The sequence below is a fragment of the Cyclopterus lumpus genome, chromosome 7 (genome assembly GCF_009769545.1).
Source record: "Cyclopterus lumpus isolate fCycLum1 chromosome 7, fCycLum1.pri, whole genome shotgun sequence".
Taxonomy (NCBI): Eukaryota; Metazoa; Chordata; class Actinopteri; order Perciformes; family Cyclopteridae; genus Cyclopterus; species Cyclopterus lumpus.
In genome coordinates, this window is record NC_046972.1 from 7,250,968 (window position 1) to 7,272,590 (window position 21,623).

General features: G+C 42.3%; 1 protein-coding gene across 6 annotated transcripts in view; it reads right to left on the reverse strand.

The window, feature by feature from the left end:
* Positions 1-5,885: 5,885 nt before the first annotated feature.
* nphp4 (nephronophthisis 4) overlaps positions 5,886-21,623 on the reverse strand; it is a 138,280-nt gene continuing 122,542 nt past the window's right edge. For 4 of the 6 annotated variants that reach the window (XM_034537649.1, XM_034537648.1, XM_034537647.1 and 1 more), the window contains 9 exons: positions 21,071-21,260; positions 20,353-20,436; positions 14,860-15,016; positions 14,189-14,265; positions 13,779-13,864; positions 12,205-12,376; positions 10,373-10,552; positions 8,863-9,006; positions 5,886-6,153 (listed from right to left, as the gene is read on the reverse strand). In XM_034537649.1, coding sequence (XP_034393540.1) covers positions 6,013-6,153; positions 8,863-9,006; positions 10,373-10,552; positions 12,205-12,376; positions 13,779-13,864; positions 14,189-14,265; positions 14,860-15,016; positions 20,353-20,436; positions 21,071-21,260 — 1,231 coding nt within the window. In that variant the 3' untranslated portion in view covers positions 5,886-6,012. The other 2 variants (XM_034537650.1, XM_034537652.1) reach the window with 2 other exon arrangements.

The window sequence follows — 21,623 nt, forward strand, 5'->3', positions numbered from 1 at the left end:
TCATGAATATTTACAATTTCTTTTTTTTTTTAATGCGGTGCACTTAGGTCAATAGGACCGCACTTTGTAATCAACATCGAAGCTATAGGTTAAAACCTGAACTGTAGGATTTCTTTTTGTCCCACAGCTTAATCCGATTTAGATCATGAGGAATTTTCCAGCTGTATAGTTGACGACAACGCATCTGAATCCAAGTGTGCTCACAGATAGTGTTTCTGACACGCGATGCTGGTAAATGCAACGTCTACATGTGGAAGGGACAAGGCGGGGGCGGGAGGCAGCTTTGTAGTCCCTCTGATGTGACTGTAGTTCCTCTGATGTGACTGATATCGTCTCTGTACATCCCAGCCTCACTAAGTGGCTGCTCTGATGTGCAGTGGTTAGAAAGCGAGGCAGATGGGTCTCCAATAGGTCGGAATCTGTGAAGTCAACGCAAGATAAAAAAAATAAATCTTGGCTTTGAACAGCGGGCTTTCCATTGTGCTGCTTTACCTAATTATGCCGGGCCGTTCTGCTGACAGACGGAAAAGTGCACCGTGACGCCCAATCAGGATCCCCCGTCATTTCCCTTCCCTCTCCTTTTTAACCGTTAGTATATTAAACCAGAAATCCGGTGGCATGATTTTCAAAGAGACTTGATTAAACACAGGAAATGGGACATGATTCCCCATTTAAAATTCACAAGAGGCCAACACTTAAGTCATTTAAATCCCCGCTGCCGTTAGAGCAGTTGGTTTGTGCATCAGATTGAATCGTTTCCCCATAACAGAATCAATCTATTTCCTTTTCAATTGGAAAGCAAGCAAACTCGGTGGTCGCACCGTTGTGGCTGAGCGAGTTCTCTCTCCAGTGAAATACTGGCCTCCAGAACCGCTGCTGGTAATTCAATTAGTTTGACCTTGCAGTGTTTCTCCAATTGAAAAAGCAAATGAGTAATGATGATGATTTTGTGCATATTAGTTCTCCATTAGTGATACAAAAAAAACTTTTCCTGATGAGGAGTGGGTATTGTGTGAGCTTTAGTTAGTAGACTTAAGTGGATATTGCTGTGTAACTAACCGTCCACCGTAAAAAAAAAAAAACATCAAACCTGCATCAGCATATTTTTTTTCGGGGGGGGGTCAAATACTCCGTGAGGCGCATAGGCTTGTCCGCACACGATGATGAGAAGGAATTCATTAATACGGTTACTGTTGTAACAGATATGAGGGATTTGTCTGACTTCCACCGGCGTCCAATCAAACGTCTGCGACGCGTAGCCTCGTCACATTATTCACGAGGGCCCGCAACGCTCCGCAGACCTCCTCTACGCAAGCCTCCAAGCAGGAGTATAAATCAGGCTTTCAGTGGAACACAGTTGGGTTCCTGTAGTGATGCTGCGCTGCCAGATAGCAATAAATGAGGTGATATGTGCGCCTGAATGAATGTTGCAGAAACTAAGCAAATATACAAGCACCAGTGCAGTAAACGTTTTAGTCAACTACTCGACAAATAGTTTGTGAAAAGCAACGTTATTTAAGCAACAAATCCATGCCAGGCTCAACATTATTTTACTGTGTTTGACCTCTGCAGATTATTTATTAAGCCTCCTCCCTTATCCTTGGCTCCACATCAGTAATGTGACATGTTTGGAGTCTTTTCAGATCGTCATCTCTTCTTCTACAATGTATCCCTTCCTGAACTTCATTATTGAAAAAAAAAAAAATAAATACTAACTTTGTGAAGGCACCTTTTTGGGAATAAAAAAAAAAGAGGCAGCACTCATGCACCGCTTACACTTCTGCACCATCAAACACCTCCCGATCATGACAAAACATTCATTCCTTCAATGCAGCAAACATTAAAAAACAATGTTGGTGTCAAGCAGCGAGGAATCCATTCATGTGGAGCAGACCTCTCACTCAATATTGGTGGCTGTACAGTCATCAAAAAAGTATGTTATGTTCGAATGTCAGTGTTGCCTTTGAGCCAAGCCTCAGAAAGCAATATCCCAAACAGCATATTATTTATCTCGGAAATATTCCCTTTCTACCTTTTTCGATCTTGTAAGATTTACCCATGTTACTGCAGTGAAGCTCACTGCGGTGCTCTCGTCTCTAGATGCATTAAAAACATAGCTGTTCAAATCTCTGCAGACAGAATACGCACGCAAACTACAACAAATACAAACATACAGTCCACCATTTTGCATTGTCATTCACATTATGTTTCTGCCCCTGTCAGAAAATCTGGCCCACAATACGTCTTTGGTTTATTATACCACAAATGTGGCCTTAACGACTACATGAAATATTGTTGCCCGGTGTCCACTGCAAAATGTTTCTTTCTCTCTCACAGAAGAAATACTTTTAAACCGGAGTATCTGGGGGATGGGGAGGGTCTATTTATTTGGCACAGCCTTCCATCTACCTTACCTCCCACTGTACCAGCAGTTGCTCTCCCCTTTCCTCTCTTGACTTGAGTTAATTTACAGTTTCAATTTCCGCATTTAGCTGACACCCCGATCCAAAGTAATTAACAGTGAGGGAGCATGGGAAGTTCACTAACGGTTCAAGGACACTTGGACCACGTCACTGACAACGGGCATAATTTGTAGCTGCTGCCGTTAATGAACCACTGACCCAGTTATAGAACAGTCATAACTGGACCACCATAACATTATCTTTAGCATTCATCCCCGGCTATACAATAAATGATCAGCAATGAGCACTGATGGCTTTAGTGGCTCACATAAGGAGGACACTTACTGTGCATTTAAGACCCATAAACACACACGGTCTGCAGGGATTCTTTGTCCCTCCAGTGTGAACCCACGATATTTGCAGACGCAGAACTATGAACCCACACAGCAGTAATGGAGCTTTTCCACCAACAAAAGCACTATGGAAAAAAAAAAGAAGCAATTCCTCTCCGCTGCCTTGGTAAGGCGGCGCTGCAGCAGAGGGCTCTGGTGGTGGTGGTGGGGGGGGGTGAAAACTAAGCGTGGTACCACGGCCCAAAAAAAGAAAATGCGGCATCATCTGGCACAAACTGTTCGAGCTAATCAAATGCCGGTGGGTGTGCACACCGGGTAGTATTTTGCAAATGCGCTGCTTCATTTTCCAGCATCTAGATGAATGAGAATGTTGTGTCGAAGCATCGAAGCCTCGGAGAATGAACCCGGTAGGCCACCGTTCAATCGTTGCCATGTGACATTTTGATAAGATGGGTCTGGTTTGTACCCTGTGGCAACACGACCACACCGACACGGCCTCCTCGCATTTCAACGGTCTCGAAGTACCCTCGCCCTTCGATCTTCTCAGTGAAGAGTCGGCTTCGGCTGAAACATCAACTCGTCAACCGTGTGGTGGAAGAAGTCTTTTTTTATATCAATCAGACTAAATTAACCGGAGTGAAATAAGTTGTTTCCCCACCAACACGCTGAAAGGTAGCGCTCAGGAAAAGACAGCAGGGCCTGTGTGCTCGACAGTCCCGGCTGAGGGGAAGGACCTGCAGAGACGGGTAACGAGCTAATTGAATTTCAATCTGTTAAGAGCTCCTACTCGCACCCCTAATCCGAGCCGGGTCCCCGAGATAAAACGAGACAGCTGCTTTCACCTGACTTCTCTTTTTTTTCCTTTCTCACGCTTCATTCTCCCCGTTTTTATTTATGGATTTTTCCAATTCCTATTTGTTCAAAAAGAGTTTTCAAACCAGTTGTGACATCGCAGATTATAGGCGTGGCCAGGTGTAACCACACTTTGGGGTTTTCTTCTTCTTTTCTTTCTTTGAGATTCTTCTGTAACTAACAACGGTCTGCAGCTCGAGGTGAATTGCAATAAGTCACACATCTCTCTCCTCTCCGCTCGTGTGAGTGCCGATCGAGGCCAGCGGTGAACATGAGGAGGAGGGCCGGTTGCTAGGATGCATATTCCTCCAGTTACAAAGCCCTTTGATACCGGTGTCGCTCTCTCCTCTCACAGACGTGCGCCCACTCACATGGCTCCGGCGAGGCACTTAGACACACAACAAGACCACACAAACACGCGGTGCAGGCCGGGGTCCTCTCCCCTCCACAACGGGGCGATAACAGCCACTCTCCAGAATAATACCGAGGCAGACTCTCCGCTGGGCCACTCTGACCACTAACGAGGTGCGCAGACGGCGTGCGCTGTTGTGGTGATGTCTTCGCTCCCTCAGGAGGAACCGACAACAACCGGACCGGCTCCGCTAATAAGGCGGCAGTGCTGCACTGAAGGCTGCTGCTCAGGAAACACACACACACACACACACACACACACACACACACAGAGAGCTGCTGTCAGTGATATCTCTCCTCCTGCCTGTTAAGTGATGCGTCCGTGGCTCGCCCGGAATTGGAAGAGTTCAGGGGCCGAGTCCGCAGTGATTTCTTCAGACAGTTGGAGAAGCAGTCGGCGTTTGGTTTGGAGTTAAGAGCGTGGACATTGTCCCACATAGTTAGGTAGCTACCGAGCTACATCCGTGAAAAATAGCATCATAAAAACGGCCCTTTTCCTTTATCGTACCCCCCTCCTCCCACACACCTTTATTTTATTTTTTTTTTAACCTTTTCTTATATAATTTGTGTTCTTTGTGTGCTTATAAATCATTCCTCCCGCTTACCTTTGAACTTGTGTTTTGATTTTTCATATTGTACATTTGTCATGGCGCAGTAGGTGACGGTTGCTAATGAGATGGGATGTTTTTCATTTGTATTTTTTAATACAGTTTTTTAAAAAGCTAGCAAAAAAAAAAAAGAAAAGAAAAGAAAAATGGCCACACAGGATTTTGCCCCTTATTTCATATTATTCAGTATTCAGAGTAAAAAAAAAAAAGATCACTTCAGGGCCAGTATGACTAGGAGATATAATCACACATGGCATAAAAGTAATGCATAAAGATAAACTTTAAAAGATCCGAAGCCTACCTCTGAGTCGACTGTACAACGCTGCACGGAGCATCTTTGAGCATAAGAAGCAGAAGCAGCTTCCGCGGGTGACAAATAACGACGTGAATAAAGCTTTAATGTGTATTTCTGTAAGCTGTTAACATATAACAGAGGAGACAATGAGGCTCCTGCTTCAGACAAGACGTTCAGACAAGGTAAAGATGAAGTGCGGCCGGCTTGGTTGCCATCTTCTTTTTATTAGCCTTTGCTGCTGTGCCGAGGCTTATTTTGCAGCCTGCATCCTAATGAGGTGGAGAGCGAGGAGGGAGGGGGTGGAGGGGGGTATTGTGTAACTCTGTTATGTAACCCAGTGTTCATGGCCTCTCTCTGTCTCTCTCTCTGTGTGTGTGTGTGTCTCAGACCGAGCTACCGGGAACGAGCAGGGAGGAGAGGATGGAGGTATTTTTTTCGGGGTGCTGCTGTTAATGAGGGCGATGTGAAGAGGTGTGTGTGCCTCATATCTCATTAAGGCCCCGTTTCTAATAACGCCGCTGATGAGGATAAGTTGTTTGGGAGGCAAGGGGACTCAGAGAGCGGACCCCTGGCTTGTCTTAGATTAAAATTTAACCATCAAGTGGCATTCAAGTGGGTTTGCTGGATAATTAAAGTCGATAAAATGTTATTGCTTTCACCCTCGGCCCACGTGGTCGGTCGGGGAAGAGCCGGCAGACATTTGCTGGACATTTTGAAACAGGACAGATCACAATTAGGATTCAGCCGCGTCGCTGATATTGATGCTTCTGTGCTGCTTTGCTGATTAAAGGTTACTTTAGCAGATGTTTCTTTCTTTCTTGATTCCTAATTGTTGCTTTTATACATACATGAATATCTTAAATGTAGTTTAAGTGAAACTTTGAAGCTCATTGAGCCAGCGCAGAACACTGTACACAGGGCTGGAAACACCACGTGATTACAAAACAACAACTTTATTCTCCTCTTAAATCCAATAATACAAAATTGTGCACACTAAGTAGAAACTTTACAGCTCGCTTGAGGGTTTTTTTTCTCACAAAAACAGAGATTGGGCAACATTTCCAGGGAGCAGTTTGAACTCCATCACCAGTTCAGGAGTAGTTGACTTTGACACAGAACGTCTCCTCCGTCTTCTCCTCCAGGTTGTTCACGTAGACCAGTATCTCCACTGAGCCGGGACTCTGGCTGGGGGCGAATCGTAGTCCGATGGTGTAGCTCTCTCCCCCGCTGATCTGAACACAGTGAACACAACCAGCATGCTTCATGCTCATCTGAATGCTTTGGGATGTGATTCTTTCTTGGGTTAGGGGGTTATTGTCTTTTATACACTAAACAACAGTTATAGGACCATATTGTCTCATCAGCAGTGTGAGATGTAAAACATAAGAATGTTTTGTCCCTTTGAGATGAAGCCACAAACTCAATGTTTTATAACAGATTTTTAAACACTGGCCAGAGGAAAAACATGTTTCCTCTTTAACATTGATTGCCTACCTGCTGGCCAGAGAGCTCTACAAAATAAAAGTCCCCATAAAAACAAGATTCAAAATGATGGTGGGAAACTTTGTTGTTGTCTTAAACCAGAAAATACAGATACAACGTAATAACTACAAGTTGATCCTTCCTGTTCAATCTGTGATCAAATGTGAAAGCTGTGTCCTCTTTTCCCTCAAAACTCTTATTCCATTGTTTGCCTCTCAAACAGTATTTGTCTCACGGTCCAACAGATGTGAAGCCATGACTCACAAGTCAAAGACATTAAAAACTCCACCAACTGCCTGCCTCCACACGGTACGGCTTTCCAAAAAAAATAATAAAACACCGAAATGCTAAAGTGGTGATGTGTCATTTTATTGCAATGTAATAAAAAAATAAATATCCCGTACATGGTGCGAAAGCTGATCCACAGTGCTGCTGTGCATCCTCACCGTGGGTTTCCACTGCCTGAGTAAATGAGTGTTTGATCCCTAAATAAAGGCCTTGTGTGTGGAAAGTATGTGTAGTCAAGGCTCAAAGTGTGCAAAAAGGCCCTTATTGTGGTCTGTATTTGTTTTCTCAGTATTTCAATCGGACCAGAACTGTCTTGTACTTACTGTCTCTGTAATAGCCGGCAATGGATGTATGGGTCACTTTGAGGGTATTTATGCCGTCATTTTCCCCAAAAGCACAGCAGTATTGATCTGAGCTGAGCTTTCCCTCCCGAGAGCTGTTTTTATCACGGAGCGGTGGATCACAAAAGAGTCGTGTCTCCACATTTGCTTAATGCTGTGGGCATCGTGAATTCTTTATAAGACACCTGGGCTCCTCGCTGACAAGACGGAAAGAAACAATGGGCTGTTTTTCACTTCCCGCACCATCTTGATGCCGTGTCTTCTGGACGGCAGCAGCGAGACTCTTAAATAGTTTATGTGGAAACAGACTCCCTTTGGGCCTCATTCATTTATTTGTTCATCTAAAATGCTGGTTTTCCATTTGTTTTGCCGTTTCATCACACCTCAGCCAATGGAAGGCAGTGACTCCGATACTTCCTGTCTGCGTGTGAGTGAATGAGCTATTAGAGACACTCGCTGAGCTAGACAGCATAACAATAAAACACCGGCAGTAATGACCTCCTCCTGTTTCGGGTCTGGAGATAAACAAGGAAACCGTTCACTTATCTAACAGCTGAGGAATGAGCAGCCAACATGAGAGGCCGGAAGTCATCGTCACCTGTCAAGGTTCTAGGAAAGACAGACACCTTCCTTCATATCTGGTACACTTGAAATGTTTATTTTTCAACACAAATAGCAGCAGCAAATCAGTGTGACGCAAAGTCAGTGATTTGAGCCGCGAGTGCACCACAACTGACGTTTGAGGCTGATACGCGGAGGAAAAGTCAGAGCATTACATTGTTGAAATAATGACGTATGACATGTGCACTGTGTTGTGTTCTGGCTGCTCTACAGCTCCAGCATAACTCTGTTACCTACACATGTGCTTTTTCTAGTCCATCTCCTTCCCTTTTACAATTGTAACTACAGTCATTGTGTGTTGGGCTGCCAAGACACAGTTGACCTACGGTCAATACTGTGCCTGAACACACCGTGCTGCTCACGCTATACAGGCTGTGCAGACATTGGACCAGAGCCTTTAAGCAGCCTGTTCTTCTGCAGCTTCATTTCTTCTGAAGTTACTTTATTATGCAATCGAGCACGAGGTTGAGAGCAAAACCTTCCACACTTCCATCAAAAAAGATTTTATTCCAAGTAAAATTACATTTGTGGTTAAAAATGTATCAATGCGAATGATGTAAGAAAATAAAAATAAAAGATGTTTAGAGTTGTATTGCTGATCTCAAGTGCATCGTTAAATATTAATTAACATGTCTCAAACTATGGCTGGAGCCTGGAGCCCGATCAGGGAGGGCTGTACTGTGTAACATACAAGGCACTTACACACTGAATGTGGTGTCACTGTGAAGAGAGGAGCAGAGAAAATGGAACCATATAACAGAAGCAACCTAATCATAGTCACAAGAAACCTCGGGAAGTGTCAAAAAATGATTTTCACTCAGCGAGAAGCCTCGTCACTGATAACAAATACAGCTCACTCTGCTGCGTGACTGGAATATATTATGAAATACTCCTAGAGATGAGTACTAATAAAGAATCCCAACGTATTACCACAAACGGATTTGAATTGTGAAGCCTATAGCGCAATTTGTTCATTTACCATTATATATCAGTGGCAGACACTTTAGCTTTGTGGCATTATCACCACTGGTGTGAGCTTTAGTGACATTAGTGACTGGCCAAGGCTGAAGGTGGCCTCAATTCACAACTTAAATCAGAACGGTTCCTATTTTGAGTAGAAAAACAAACAACATTGCGGTATTTAAATGTCATTAAAGACCAGGTCTAGGTGGTGAATAAAGACGGTACTGATTGCATCTCTTATCTCACCTGGAATTTCTCCTCTTTGAACTGGAGCAGGTCCGGATGGTCAGAGCGGAGCAGAAAGGAGCGGCTGTTGGTGTATGGGTTGGTGTAGGTGATTTTCCTGGAGCTTCCACGGCCACCACCGACTGGGACACACACTTCAAATGCCTGCAGACACACACACACACACACACACACACACACACACAATTAGTGCCGTAACTGATTCAACACTAAATGTAGATTAGATGATCTACATTTACACACATTTAATTACACACACACACACACACACTGGATGCTTGCCAAAAGACACAAGTAAGACAAGTGCAAATGATTCAAGATGAGAAAAAAAGAATGGGAGTAAATTCGATGGATTAGACAGAGCAACACCACCAAAAGGGGGCACCTATTAGGAAAGCATCACTTAGGAGAGGAACACATTTAGACACTTGGCTGTAATGTGTTCATAACCTTCAATAGCCAGTCAGTTGGTTTAGAAAGGCAGACAGCAATTGTAGAGGGGATTGTCTTTAAGTGCAGGCCTGGGATCAGCTGTCGTTCGCCTTTTCTTGACACTAGTCATAAATGCATTGGGAATATCCAGCTGACCCAGGAACCCACCAGGATGGTTCAATGAGCACTGAATGTGGCTCCGAGTCACAACGGGCTTTGAGTTATACAGACCTTGAAGGGAGCTGTTCATCATATCAATGTTCTTTCAAAGTGCAGAAGGAAAGCCGCAGTAAGAACTGGAACATAAGAGCCCTCCACCGATGAAGCTTTGCAACCGTGACACTGTTGGACTCGCGATGGACGCTTAGCAAAAAAAGGATCAACATTTTTGCAGCAGAACCAGAGATTACCCATAATGCAACTTGACCGCACACTTCTTTCTAACTCCACACGCTGACTGGATGTAGGAAGTGGACGTATTCCCAGTGACATCACCCGATGCATCGAGTTCAGCATTTTGTCCGTCGCCATCTTGTTTGAGTTTTTTCGCTAAACAGAAGTTCCCCCATGATGGAGGAGCTCATTACAACAGCACGCTGATTTAAGTTGGAAGACAATAAAAAGCTAAAAGGAGAACATTTAACATTTTTGACGTTTTATGCTGACAGTTGGCAAACCTAGTTTGGCAGGCTTTGGCAGCTGGCCAATGGGAGCACGTTAGCATTGAACTAGCATGTGACTGGTTACTAAATACTTACTACTTCACCACGCATCCCAACATTTATATGTCAAAGGGAGGATATACCTGTATTTGCGATTCAGAGGCAGTGCAAGATCTATAAAAGATCAAGAGATTGATCGAGGGGGTCTGAATTTAAAGGAAACTATTTCAGTGTCGAGCACCTCATTGGTAGCAGAGGCTGCGATAAGAAGGTTTGTGATTTTGAACCATTTGTACTTCAAGCGGACGCCTGGCACCCGGAACAGTAAGGAAAGGCGTGGCCTCACCAAGTGATGGAGTCATAATGAAAACACATTGCCGTTTGAAGTCGACAGCCAAAGAGAAAACGACTGCTACCTTGGACAGCACAGGCCGGTGGACGTTGAGACAGAGCAGCCAGGCAGTGACCAGCCGCCGGTTCTCCACATCCACCGCGTTCACGTACAGGAAGCGGCTTCCTGCTCGCCACGGTTGCACCTTCAGCTGGAGCTCCTGCACCGCTGCAGGAGGCAAAACGAACACACCCTCTGGGTCCACCTACAGAAGAGGAAAGGGGGTGAGTTTGGCCCAACCGGTGCAGAGATTTGGATTGGTAGCGAAAGAGATGATTCAGAGAAATGGAGGCATTGATAGAAAGATCTGGACACAGTATGGAAGAGAAGATAGAAAAGGACAGAATTAATGGGAAAATGTGGTTAACAGTCTCAGAGGAAAATAAAGGAGGTGTTCGGATTATAGAAGAGTGGGTGGGAGAAAGGGCGAATGAGGTTTTGGGAAAAGAGAGGGGGCAGACAATGAAATGAGAGAACGTAGAGGCATAAAAGTGACAGAGAGACAGTGTGTGAGAATGAGATTCACTGTGTGGCTCCTTTTCAATCTGTTGAGAAAAGCAAAGCTATTCTCTGGCGGTGAGCTTTATCCGCTTTTATAAGACTCCTCCGATGCATTGCACAGTGAGCTAACCTGCCGAGAGTCAGATCAAAGCGGGCGCTGATGCATACGGTGAAATAAAAAAAAAAGAAAGGAAAGAAAACATCTGTCGCTCTTTCAGTCTGTATCCCGTTTCTTCAGGGAGAGCGCGTCCGGGTCGTACTGTATGCACTCACGTTGACAGTCCGTCACTTGTGTTTTGTTTTAAATGAGTGAGTAATATGCAATGCCCTTTTACTGCCACTCTGCATGAAAAGCGTCGTCAAACTCTTTACCTTCTTTTACCCAGTTAGGAAACTATCTTAAAATAGAGGGCAATCCGACACTCAGGGAACACATTTTCCCTTTCCACATACACCCTTAACACATTTTCATATGTTCAGGGAGCATAAACCCTTTACACATTTTTCGGATTGTGTCAAATTGTGCCCTGACGTACGATATGATTGCAGGAGGCAATAGAGAACCGACTGGAATCAAATGAAAAGACCCATTATGCTGCCAATCCACATTTGTACATTCTTGTTAATGACTTGAATCTTAACCTGGAGTTTTTACAAAAGAGACTGTTGATGTCCCATTGTTTCCTGCTGGAAAGAGAGAGCAATTTTTGGATATGAGAGTTGAATATTGCAAAGACTGAAAGGAATATGTCAAGAACAAAGCTCTCAACTTCTCATTAGAGAAGGAAGATTCAAGGTATGATTTGCTCTGTTTTGTTTCCACTCTTCCTCTGTATGTTCCTTCCTATTTGTGTCAGGCGTGTTTTGTCCCAGTTAGGAAAATCTGAAATAATATAGAAAGAGAAGGCAAAAGTGAATTGCGCCAATGCCTCATCTTAGATTAAACACAGGAATATGGATTAACGGGGGAGGATGTACTTTTACTGTAAACACCGTAATTTGACAAGCTCTTGATCGCTTGTCAAATTACGGGGACAACCGGGCGTGATCCGAAAAGACCCCAAAATTAATTAGTCCTTTAATCCAAATACAAAAACAAAACCAAGCAGAAGCATGATGCTCCACCAATTAGCAAGCAGCTAGTTTCCAAAAGAGCAACGATACATGCCACATACGCATTCTCCATCTGCCTTCAAAAGACATTTTCTACTGCAATGGTTGTGAGGCTCACAAGATTAGAGCTGGTTGAGGGTCTGCTGGGATATCAATACACTGGCGTACAACAAGACCCTCTCTCACTCTGAATTTAGACCCGGCAGGACACACGTGTTGAGTTACTCTTGGAGATGTGTGTACCTCGATCTCCTGAGGGTGTGATGAGAAACATTTGACCTTGCGAACCGCCTGCTTCCCCCTCAGCACCAGCGATTGACAGCTCCGCTGGCCAGTCACACAGCTGACGTCCACCCGCTCCAGGAAATGCACGTAAATCTGCCAGATCTGGGAGGGCGCTGCCATCCACTTATCACTACGGAGGAAATCATCACCAGAAACAATTAAGCTGAGGCCCCCTACAGCTGCAGTGGGATCAGCATGAGGTCGGCGATGAGGAGGGTTGATCTACGACTGTGCGAGCATTTAAAAAAGAAAAAAAAGCAACAACATCATCATCATAATCACCCTCTCACTGCTGAGAAGAAGGGAATTCGGTCTCAGTGGCCCTGTAGCTGAACAAGAGAGCTGTGAGTGGGAGGCGATGCATCACCTACTCAGCCCCTGCTCTGTGACAACCGCACCAAAAGGAGCATTTGGAGATATTTGCATGGAACTCAATGGTTTCTGGAAGAAAACAATATCACCTGTGTTGGATTGAAGCTGCTAATAAGCAATATTTTCAGATGGTTTTTTACATGTTTTGGCTGCCATGACACAAAGGTTCATGGGGGTTTTGCCGTAAAAGCCTTTATTTTACGGCAAATTCTTGATAATTTCCAAAACATTTCCCTCAAAACAAGCTGGTTAATTAACACAACAAGACACTGGTGCACGATTGGTTTGGGTAATATGATATAAAATATCAACAACAAAAGGTCCGCCTTTATTAGCTAATCTATTGGCCATGTCTTTTAGAGGTGGCCATTTGTCAAAAGCTACTTTGAACTTGTTTTAATATTTTAACTTTTAATAAGCACACATGCTTTATATTCCTGAATACCTTTGTGTTTTACTTACCGCACACTTATTGACAGACAGAAAGCCTATAGGGACAGGTTGTAATATTCCAGCACAGGAGGACTGGATGAGCACAGGGTCTAGGCCTTTAATGAAGCTGCCATGTGCACTATATTTAAAATAAAATTGTTGTTTTTGTAATCTAAATTTCCTGGACAGATTTGAGACTTTATGACTTTGATTGGGCAATCAATATCTCATTATAAACCAATTAAAAGGCGCCCTTTAGAGTTTCTGACCACGAGGAGAATCACGCAATCACTCGCATGTGTACATGTGTGCGTGGGTGTGCACCTTTGTGTCTGTCCACGGCTAATCTCACGTCATACGGCAGCAAACTGCATAATATAACCCCCCACCCCACCCCACCCCTCCCTGTGGTGCGATGCTTGTTTTATACTGCCACTGACTGTTTGTCCTAACTCTCCCCCAGCCAGTAGGGGCCGCTAGTGATAACACAGCAGAGTACCTCGCCACCACTCAGCCGCTGCTAACGAGGCCGACAGCTCGGTGAATCTATTTAAGACTAAATGACGTGTCTTATATGACAACTTTGAGCCGACTGCCTGCAATCCTTAGTTTGTTAATTCAAGACTGCGTGGAAAAATGTAACTAGTCCAGGATATAATGCTTCTTCAGGCTAAGCTGTGTGTATATGTGTGTTTGTGTTCACTGTGTATGCATCAAAGAATACATACGTGAAAACCATCACAAAGAACATTTTTATGTTTGGACTGGGACTCCCTGGCACTTTCAAGTACACGTCCTGAGGCTCCCCTGGCGCCTAGGCAGAATCAGAGGAAAGAAAGATTTGGAATTGGAGGGCTAAAAGGCAGAAAACACACATTAGAACATTGAAGTGTATGGCAGGGTGTAAGGACGAGCCTATTGTGTATCAAAACAACATGTCATTCTTGTGAGCTAGAATGAAGTGCTTTCCCCCTGATATTAGCAGTAGGTGTTTCACTCCATTTCCTGTGTGTGTGTGTGTGCGTGTGTGTGTGTGCGTGTGTGTGTATATATATATATATATATATATATATATATATATATATATATATATATAGCGGGGACAGGAAAATGTAAGACGATTATGCAATTCTCTCACAAGCATCCTTGTCTGGCAGATGATGTTAGGGTCACTGCAGCGTACGGAAATGTGAGTCCTGACATCTGGGTCTCCAACTGGTTGACCCAAAAAAATGGTTAGTATACAGATGGTAAATATCTGAACAAGACATTGTATCTCAGCAGTGTGAATCAGTTTTAAACCTCTAGTCGATTGTAAGGACAAGTTTCATGTGATATACATTATGCTTACATGTGTATTTACACATAACTATGTGCATGTGTGCCATACAAGCTGTGCTATTTTTCTTAATAATAACTATTGCATCTTGCTTTTCATTTCCTTCTCCATTTCCAGATGCCTCCCAGGTTATTGTTTTTGTTGATGTTTTAGTAAAAAACACAATAAGGTGAAGGCAGCATACATTATTCATTCCCATCCGCCTTGCATACTGTAAATATATATTTTTTATTTATGCAGTATTTATGAGTATGTGCACATCTAGGTGTTCCTGCTCATCCTGGAGGGTAAGTCAGAGAACCCACTGATGATGTATGCGTGAAACTAATACTAAAAATAACATTGTATGCAAATAAATAAGATCCCACGCATGTTACACAAAACTATCCAAGCTAGACTCGGGATTAAGTGTGGAAGCTGCGGGACTGGGAGCAATGGCTGATGGGAGATGTCTGTTCAGCATGCGGCACCTGTGGGGTCATCCCAGGGCGGCAGGCGGATGGCTTTCTTGAGGAAGCAGAGCTCGGGATGGTAGAGCCGGAACGTCTGGTCAACAACGTGCGCCGTCGGCTCCACGTTCACCTGGCAGATGGCCATCGGCTTGCCGTCTTCTGCTGTGAACGTAACCTGTGGAGCGAAACGTCAGCGGTGTCAGCAGCATGCAACCAAACAGCATTTACATCTCCACGGGTGTTAAGAGGCATAAGAGAATTACAGCTTATTATAAACCTGCTTCTTATCTTTGTAGTTTTGTCATTTCTCGCTGTTTTGCCAACACTGTAACTACAAAGTCAACAAGTATTGAGCAGTCAGATGATGTTTCGCCAGATTATTTAAAACATCTTGTGAGCCCCTCAAAACCCTCTATGTACTTGTGACCCCCTGTCGAAGGTTCAGGCTTAACTGTGCACTTACTCTGTTTACTTGTTCACTTACTTTGAGCCGTTTGACAAAAGAGTGATGTTTCTTTCCCAGAAGAGGGAATTTATATATATATATATATATATATATATATATATATACATAAATTCTCTCTTCTGGCTTTCAAACAGCTGAGAATGAAACATCCCTCTTTTGTCTGAGTCTTTACCCCTTATTCTTATATATCAAATTTACCTTTAGACCTTTTTGGGATGTCCCGACCATTGATCAAACCACTTTATTTGGAGGTTAACCAACTGACATGTTGTTCATAACTACCTCAGGTACATAAAGTCAAAGGTGACCTGGTGAATGTTCATTGTGGATTAGTTTTACCATCGTCACATTCCTTGACTCTCTACGGAACTGGTGTTGCCATGTTTTCCTCCCAAGGCAGCGCAGCTCTAAACAACATATACAGCTTTTTAAAAAGCAGCCTTTCTGAAGTTTTATTTAAAAATCCACCAGAGAGTATGATGATGATGGCGCACGCTGTATACTAGAATACAGAAGTTGGCTTCAAGCCGACTACTGAATCCCCTACAGACCTGCTGAATGTGCTTTGAAGTTCACTTTGCATTAAAACAGCCTTCAGGATGTGATCCATGCAAATGAACAGGAATGTGTTCTTACATATGCACTAAACACATATGGTTACATATGATAGCTGGTATACATAATGCATAGAAACATATGCTAACACATTGGAATTACTAACGTGTCATATTTTACACCATCTTAAAATAGTAGTTGCTGGCTTGAATTATATGAAATAAAGCTATACGTAACTAGAGCCGAGTTAAGGGATTATGGATTACGTGTGACTGAATTGCAGGATATGAATTATAAAGCAGCTGCCAGATGAAATACCATATAGTACTGAGAGTATTTGATTGAATATTTCAAGTAATACTTTGGTAATAAGCTATTCAGAGGCCGAGACACGTTTGCAATGTGGCATCCCGAGAGGATGATGTTATAATTGTCTGACCTTACTTCCAATGTCACCGTCAGCTCAGAACTTACTCTGATCCAAAACTTCTGTCAAAGACAAACTTATCTGGAGATTTCATGGATTGATTCACATGAAATTTGCAGTGAATGTGCATATCTCCAGTCAATGACAGACTGGCCATCTGGAGCAGTTTTTGTGGTGGTGCTGAAAGCCCCCAAAAAGAATTGTCAGATTACCAAGAAATGCATTGAACACATTCATGATCCCCAGTGGATACACCGTGTGTGTGTGTGTGTGTGTGTGTGTGTGTGTGTGTGTGTGTGTGTGTGTGGTCTCGGAATCCTACAAACTGTCTCATAAGTCAATGTCTGTTCCAAATATTTCATAATCTAATTGGCAGATGGCAGATCGTGGTCACAAGCATTGTGTTTGTTACTTTGTTATTGTGAAGTCCAATGAAGAAGCTGCAGTGTTTAGATGACAGATTATGTAAAGCGCAAACCAATTAGGTGTTTATCTCAATAACATAAATAACATACAATAAAGGCAATGACGGCATTCTAAAGGCTTTTAAGTGGGTGATTACTTAAAATGACTCATAGCGCTCGAACGTTTAAAAGTAAAGCTGGGGAACCCAAACATCATAAAAATACAGCATGTGAAATATGTGAAGATTATTTTTCTCAGTTCGGTGTTGAAGACCTTTGACCTCAACCCCATACAACACGTTTGGGGATGAGCTGGAACACCGAGTGTGAGCGACGAACCTATTGCTCAACGACCTCACTAATGATGGCTGAACGGGGGCAAACACCTGCAGTCAGGTTATTATTATTTAAACTTAAATTAATGTCCTTAAATACACACTACAGTTATTCGTATTCTATTGTGTATATATATTTTACATATTTTACACACTCCGTTTACATTTAATTTAATTTCCTTAATACACACTGCACTGTTATTTGTATTCTATTGTGTATGTATATATATTTTATATATATATATTTTATTTTATTTTTTATTTTGTATATATCTGTCATCCCTGTTCTTATATTTTATTTTGTGTGTTTAGTTTATTTAGTCTATTCCATTTGGTGTCTGTAAAGTGTTGGGCGCTACTCTGACAATTTCCCCTTGGGGATTAATAAAGTATCTATCAATCTATCAATCTATCAATCAATCAATCTATCAATCTATCAATCAATCAATCAATCAATCAATCAATCAATCTGTCAATCAATCAATCAATCTGTCTAACTATCTATCTAACTATCTATCTATCTAACTATCTAACTATCTATCTATCTATATATCTATCTATCTATCTATCTATCTAACTATCTAACTAACTATATATCTAACTATCTAACTATCTATCTATCTATCTATCTAACTATATATCTAACTATCTATCTAACTATCTAACTATCTAACTAACTATATATCTATCTATCTATCTATCTAACTATATATCTAACTATCTATCTATCTATCTATCTATCTATCTATCTAACTATATATCTAACTATATATCTAACTATCTATCTAACTATCTATCTAACTATCTATCTATCTATCTATCTATCTATCTATCTATCTATCTAACTATATATCTAACTATCTAACTAACTATCTATCTATCTATCTATCTATCTATCTAACTATATATCTAACTATCTATCTATCTATCTATCTAACTATATATCTAACTATATATCTAACTATCTATCTAACTATCTAACTATCTAACTATCTATCTATCTATCCAACTATATATCTAACTATCTAACTAACTATCTATCTATCTATCTATCTATCTATCTATCTAACTATATATCTAACTATCTATCTATCTATCTATCTATCTATCTAACTATATATCTAACTATCTAACTAACTATCTATCTATCTATCTATCTAACTATATATCTAACTATATATCTAACTATCTATCTAACTATCTAACTATCTATCTATCTATCTATCTATCTAACTATATATCTAACTATCTAACTAACTATCTATCTAACTATCTAACTAACTAACTAACTATCTATCTATCTATCTAACTAACTATCTATCTATCTATCTATCTATCTATCTATCTATCTAACTATATATCTAACTATCTATCTATCTATCTATCTATCTAACTATATATCTAACTATATATCTAACTATCTATCTATCTATCTAACTATCTAACTATCTATCTATCTATCTATCTATCTATCTAACTAACTATCTATCTATCTATCTATCTATCTAACTATATATCTAACTATCTAACTAACTATCTATCTATCTATCTATCTATCTAACTAACTATATATCTATCTATCTATCTATCTATCTATCTATCTATCTATCTATCTATCTAAAGCCTCTCCAGAAGATTGGAGGCTGTTATAGCAGCAGAGTCATGCCGATTAACAATGTGTGGGTGACTACATGCTATAAACTGTAGTTTATTATTGCACATAAAATGGAAATTTGTGCAATTGGTTCTTACATTGATTTATACAAGCAGAGCGATACAAGAATAGTTCCAAGTAATGAAGAGGACCTTCATTACAACCGCAGTATCAAATTGAAATATCTCGTCATGAGCGATGGACTGTTGTGATGGAGGTTGACGTTTCGGTCACCAATTCACAAACTTAGAAACTTGATCCCTGCCAAACAGCAGCTGTCCAAATCGTTGATGCCCATGCTGACCCGCAATAGTGGCCCAAATCTGGCCGTGCTGATGTGTGCTGACTGACAGCGGTGCCAAAGCTGGCATCCTGACAGCTCTGCTGTTGGGGCTTGTCAGTTTTAGCGGGACACAGATTTGATCCAGACCCAACCTCTTTGACCTCTTGACAGGATTTTTGCTCAGAGCAGCAGTGCTGACACTGGCACACAAACACACACACACACACCCTAGGCAGAGACACACACACACACCCCCTAGGCAGACACACACGCGCGCACAAACTTGGCAGACTGGCAAATATTTCATCACCCCGTGCAATGGAGGAGCTTTAGGGTGTTGTACTCTACACGAACAACAGGATTATTGCGAGGTACAGGTCAGTGAATGGTGATGGATACCCCCTTCTTTTTTTTTGGCGCAGCATAAATGTGCCCATTAAAGCTCACGTCAGAAGAGACCGGGCCGGCTGTCGCCATTTCAACGGTTTCACGAGGAGCAGAAGTTCATTTCGGTGACAGCTGTAGCATTACGAGCGCGTCACGTCACAGGGAGACGTGGAGCACATCGTCTTCTCTGTAGCGCATCCGAACAAGCACATTGACATCGTTTCTCCCTCCTCTGAACTTCTTTCTATTATAAATGGTTGAATAAGTGGATGAAATGGGAGAATAACTTCAGCATAATACTATTCATGCATGGTTCATTTAAAGTAGATTAGCCAGACTTGTCAAGCTGTCCTCCATTCGGAGATAGTTTAACCATCCAGCCAGACATGTACCAGTTGGAGAAGATAAACAATGTTCACGAAGATAAAAGTGATTTCCAGCATATAATTTCGCCTGACAATCTTGGCTAGTGTAACTTTTTTAAGTAGTTGACACTTCAAAGTGTTCTTTGTGTCTGCGCTGCGACTGTGTGGGAGAAGAGGGGAGGAGGAAGGGAGGGAGGGAGGAGGGAGGAGGCGGTGCACTGCCACTCCGCAGAGACTTGTCTTTGTGTGTGTGTGTGTGTGTGTGTGTGTGTGTGTGTGTGTGTGTGTGTGTGTGTGTGTACACTACTTGTTGTTGACTTAGGGATGTACCAGCAAGTTAACCCGAATAAATTCCAGATCAAAAGCTTCATCCTAGTTCAGGTGGCTTTGTCTTCCTTTACTCCTCTGAATATAACAATCAATTGAAATACGCTAAGATACTAACAATGTTTCAAATGGACTATACTGAAGCTCTTATCACGGCAGAAACATGCATCTCAAATCCATAGCTTAGTATAATTCCACCCTGGAGACAGGCAACCGAGGGATTGAGAAGCAGGCGACGACAAAGAGATAAGAAAGGTCCAAATAATACACAGAAAATATTGCACAAAGCATTAAGGGGCACACTGTACCTTAATGGTCTTGGCAGCAACAATGTTGGACAGATTCTTCTTGGCCACCTGGGAACCTTTGCCTGGCGGTTGAAAGCTTGGTCCCTGTGAGGATTTGATAAGGAATCAGAATAGTTATCAACAGCGATCATCAATAATAAACATTTAAAATGACCGCTAAGAAAATATCACATGTGCACATCAGGCACGAAAACTGTAAAAGATCAGAAAAAGCAGAAAGGAGCCAAAGGGTGGGGGAGATAAGATATGTAAACGCTCCCTCTGGCACCAAATTAACTACGGAGCCTAAGTTGCCAGTACACGTGTAGAACTTGCCTTTGGGATAGAGCAGTTATGTTTAACAACCCTGGAGAAGTGGTGACATTTACATCACTGACATTTCAACTTTCCCTGCTCCACCCCCTTATTCCCTCGCTGCTCTCACACGTTTGGACCACCCAAGGCCAATCAATTTTAAAAAAAACATCTCCTCACAACTGGAATCAATAAGTCGAGTCGTACATCAGAAGCAAGACGGAGATCTGACATTTCGCGCTGATGGAAATATGCAGTGACTGGACAAATCCAAGCATAACATCCGACTGCTGGAATACAATCCTGTTTGTCGGGGAGAAAAAAAATGTCGCAGCGTGCAAAATGTACCGTTCCTCAAACAGGGTTTTCAAAGTTGACCATTCCTAACCGTTGCATCGGCATCGAACTCTCGCCCCCACTGTACCTGCAGGGCCATGGTGTGGTCGCAGAGGAAACTCTGGTACTTCAGGGGAATGTGGATGCTCTCCTTGGGCCGAAGGTAAACCCGAGGACCTGGGGCACCTTCCTCCAAGTGGAACATGTTCTCCTCCAGCGGAGTTGGGCTTTTGGATAGTGCTTTGAAGTAACCCCACTCCTCTGTATTAGTGATGGCCCTGGATGGAAAGATTAAAGGAAATGAGTGAGATGAAAGCAGGCTCCTATATGTTTTAAGGGATCTATCCGTGGATCAGAGATGGAATGGTGAACATTGTTACGATACGATGGAACCAAACAGAACAACGACACAGCGGTGCCGTTGCTGCACGTTCTATCCGAGTCCTCGCGCAAGTTTGGCAAAACATACTGGTAAAGAAAATGCAATGGGGATGAAAGTCTTTTGGTATCATGTCAGGAAAATGAATGCGCACAGTTAATTATTAATGCGATTCCATGGGAACCGGTCATGTCTGAGCATCAACAAGGGGAAATCATCAGGAGAGTCTGGATGTGCTCAGGGAATTCAATTGGATGTTTTG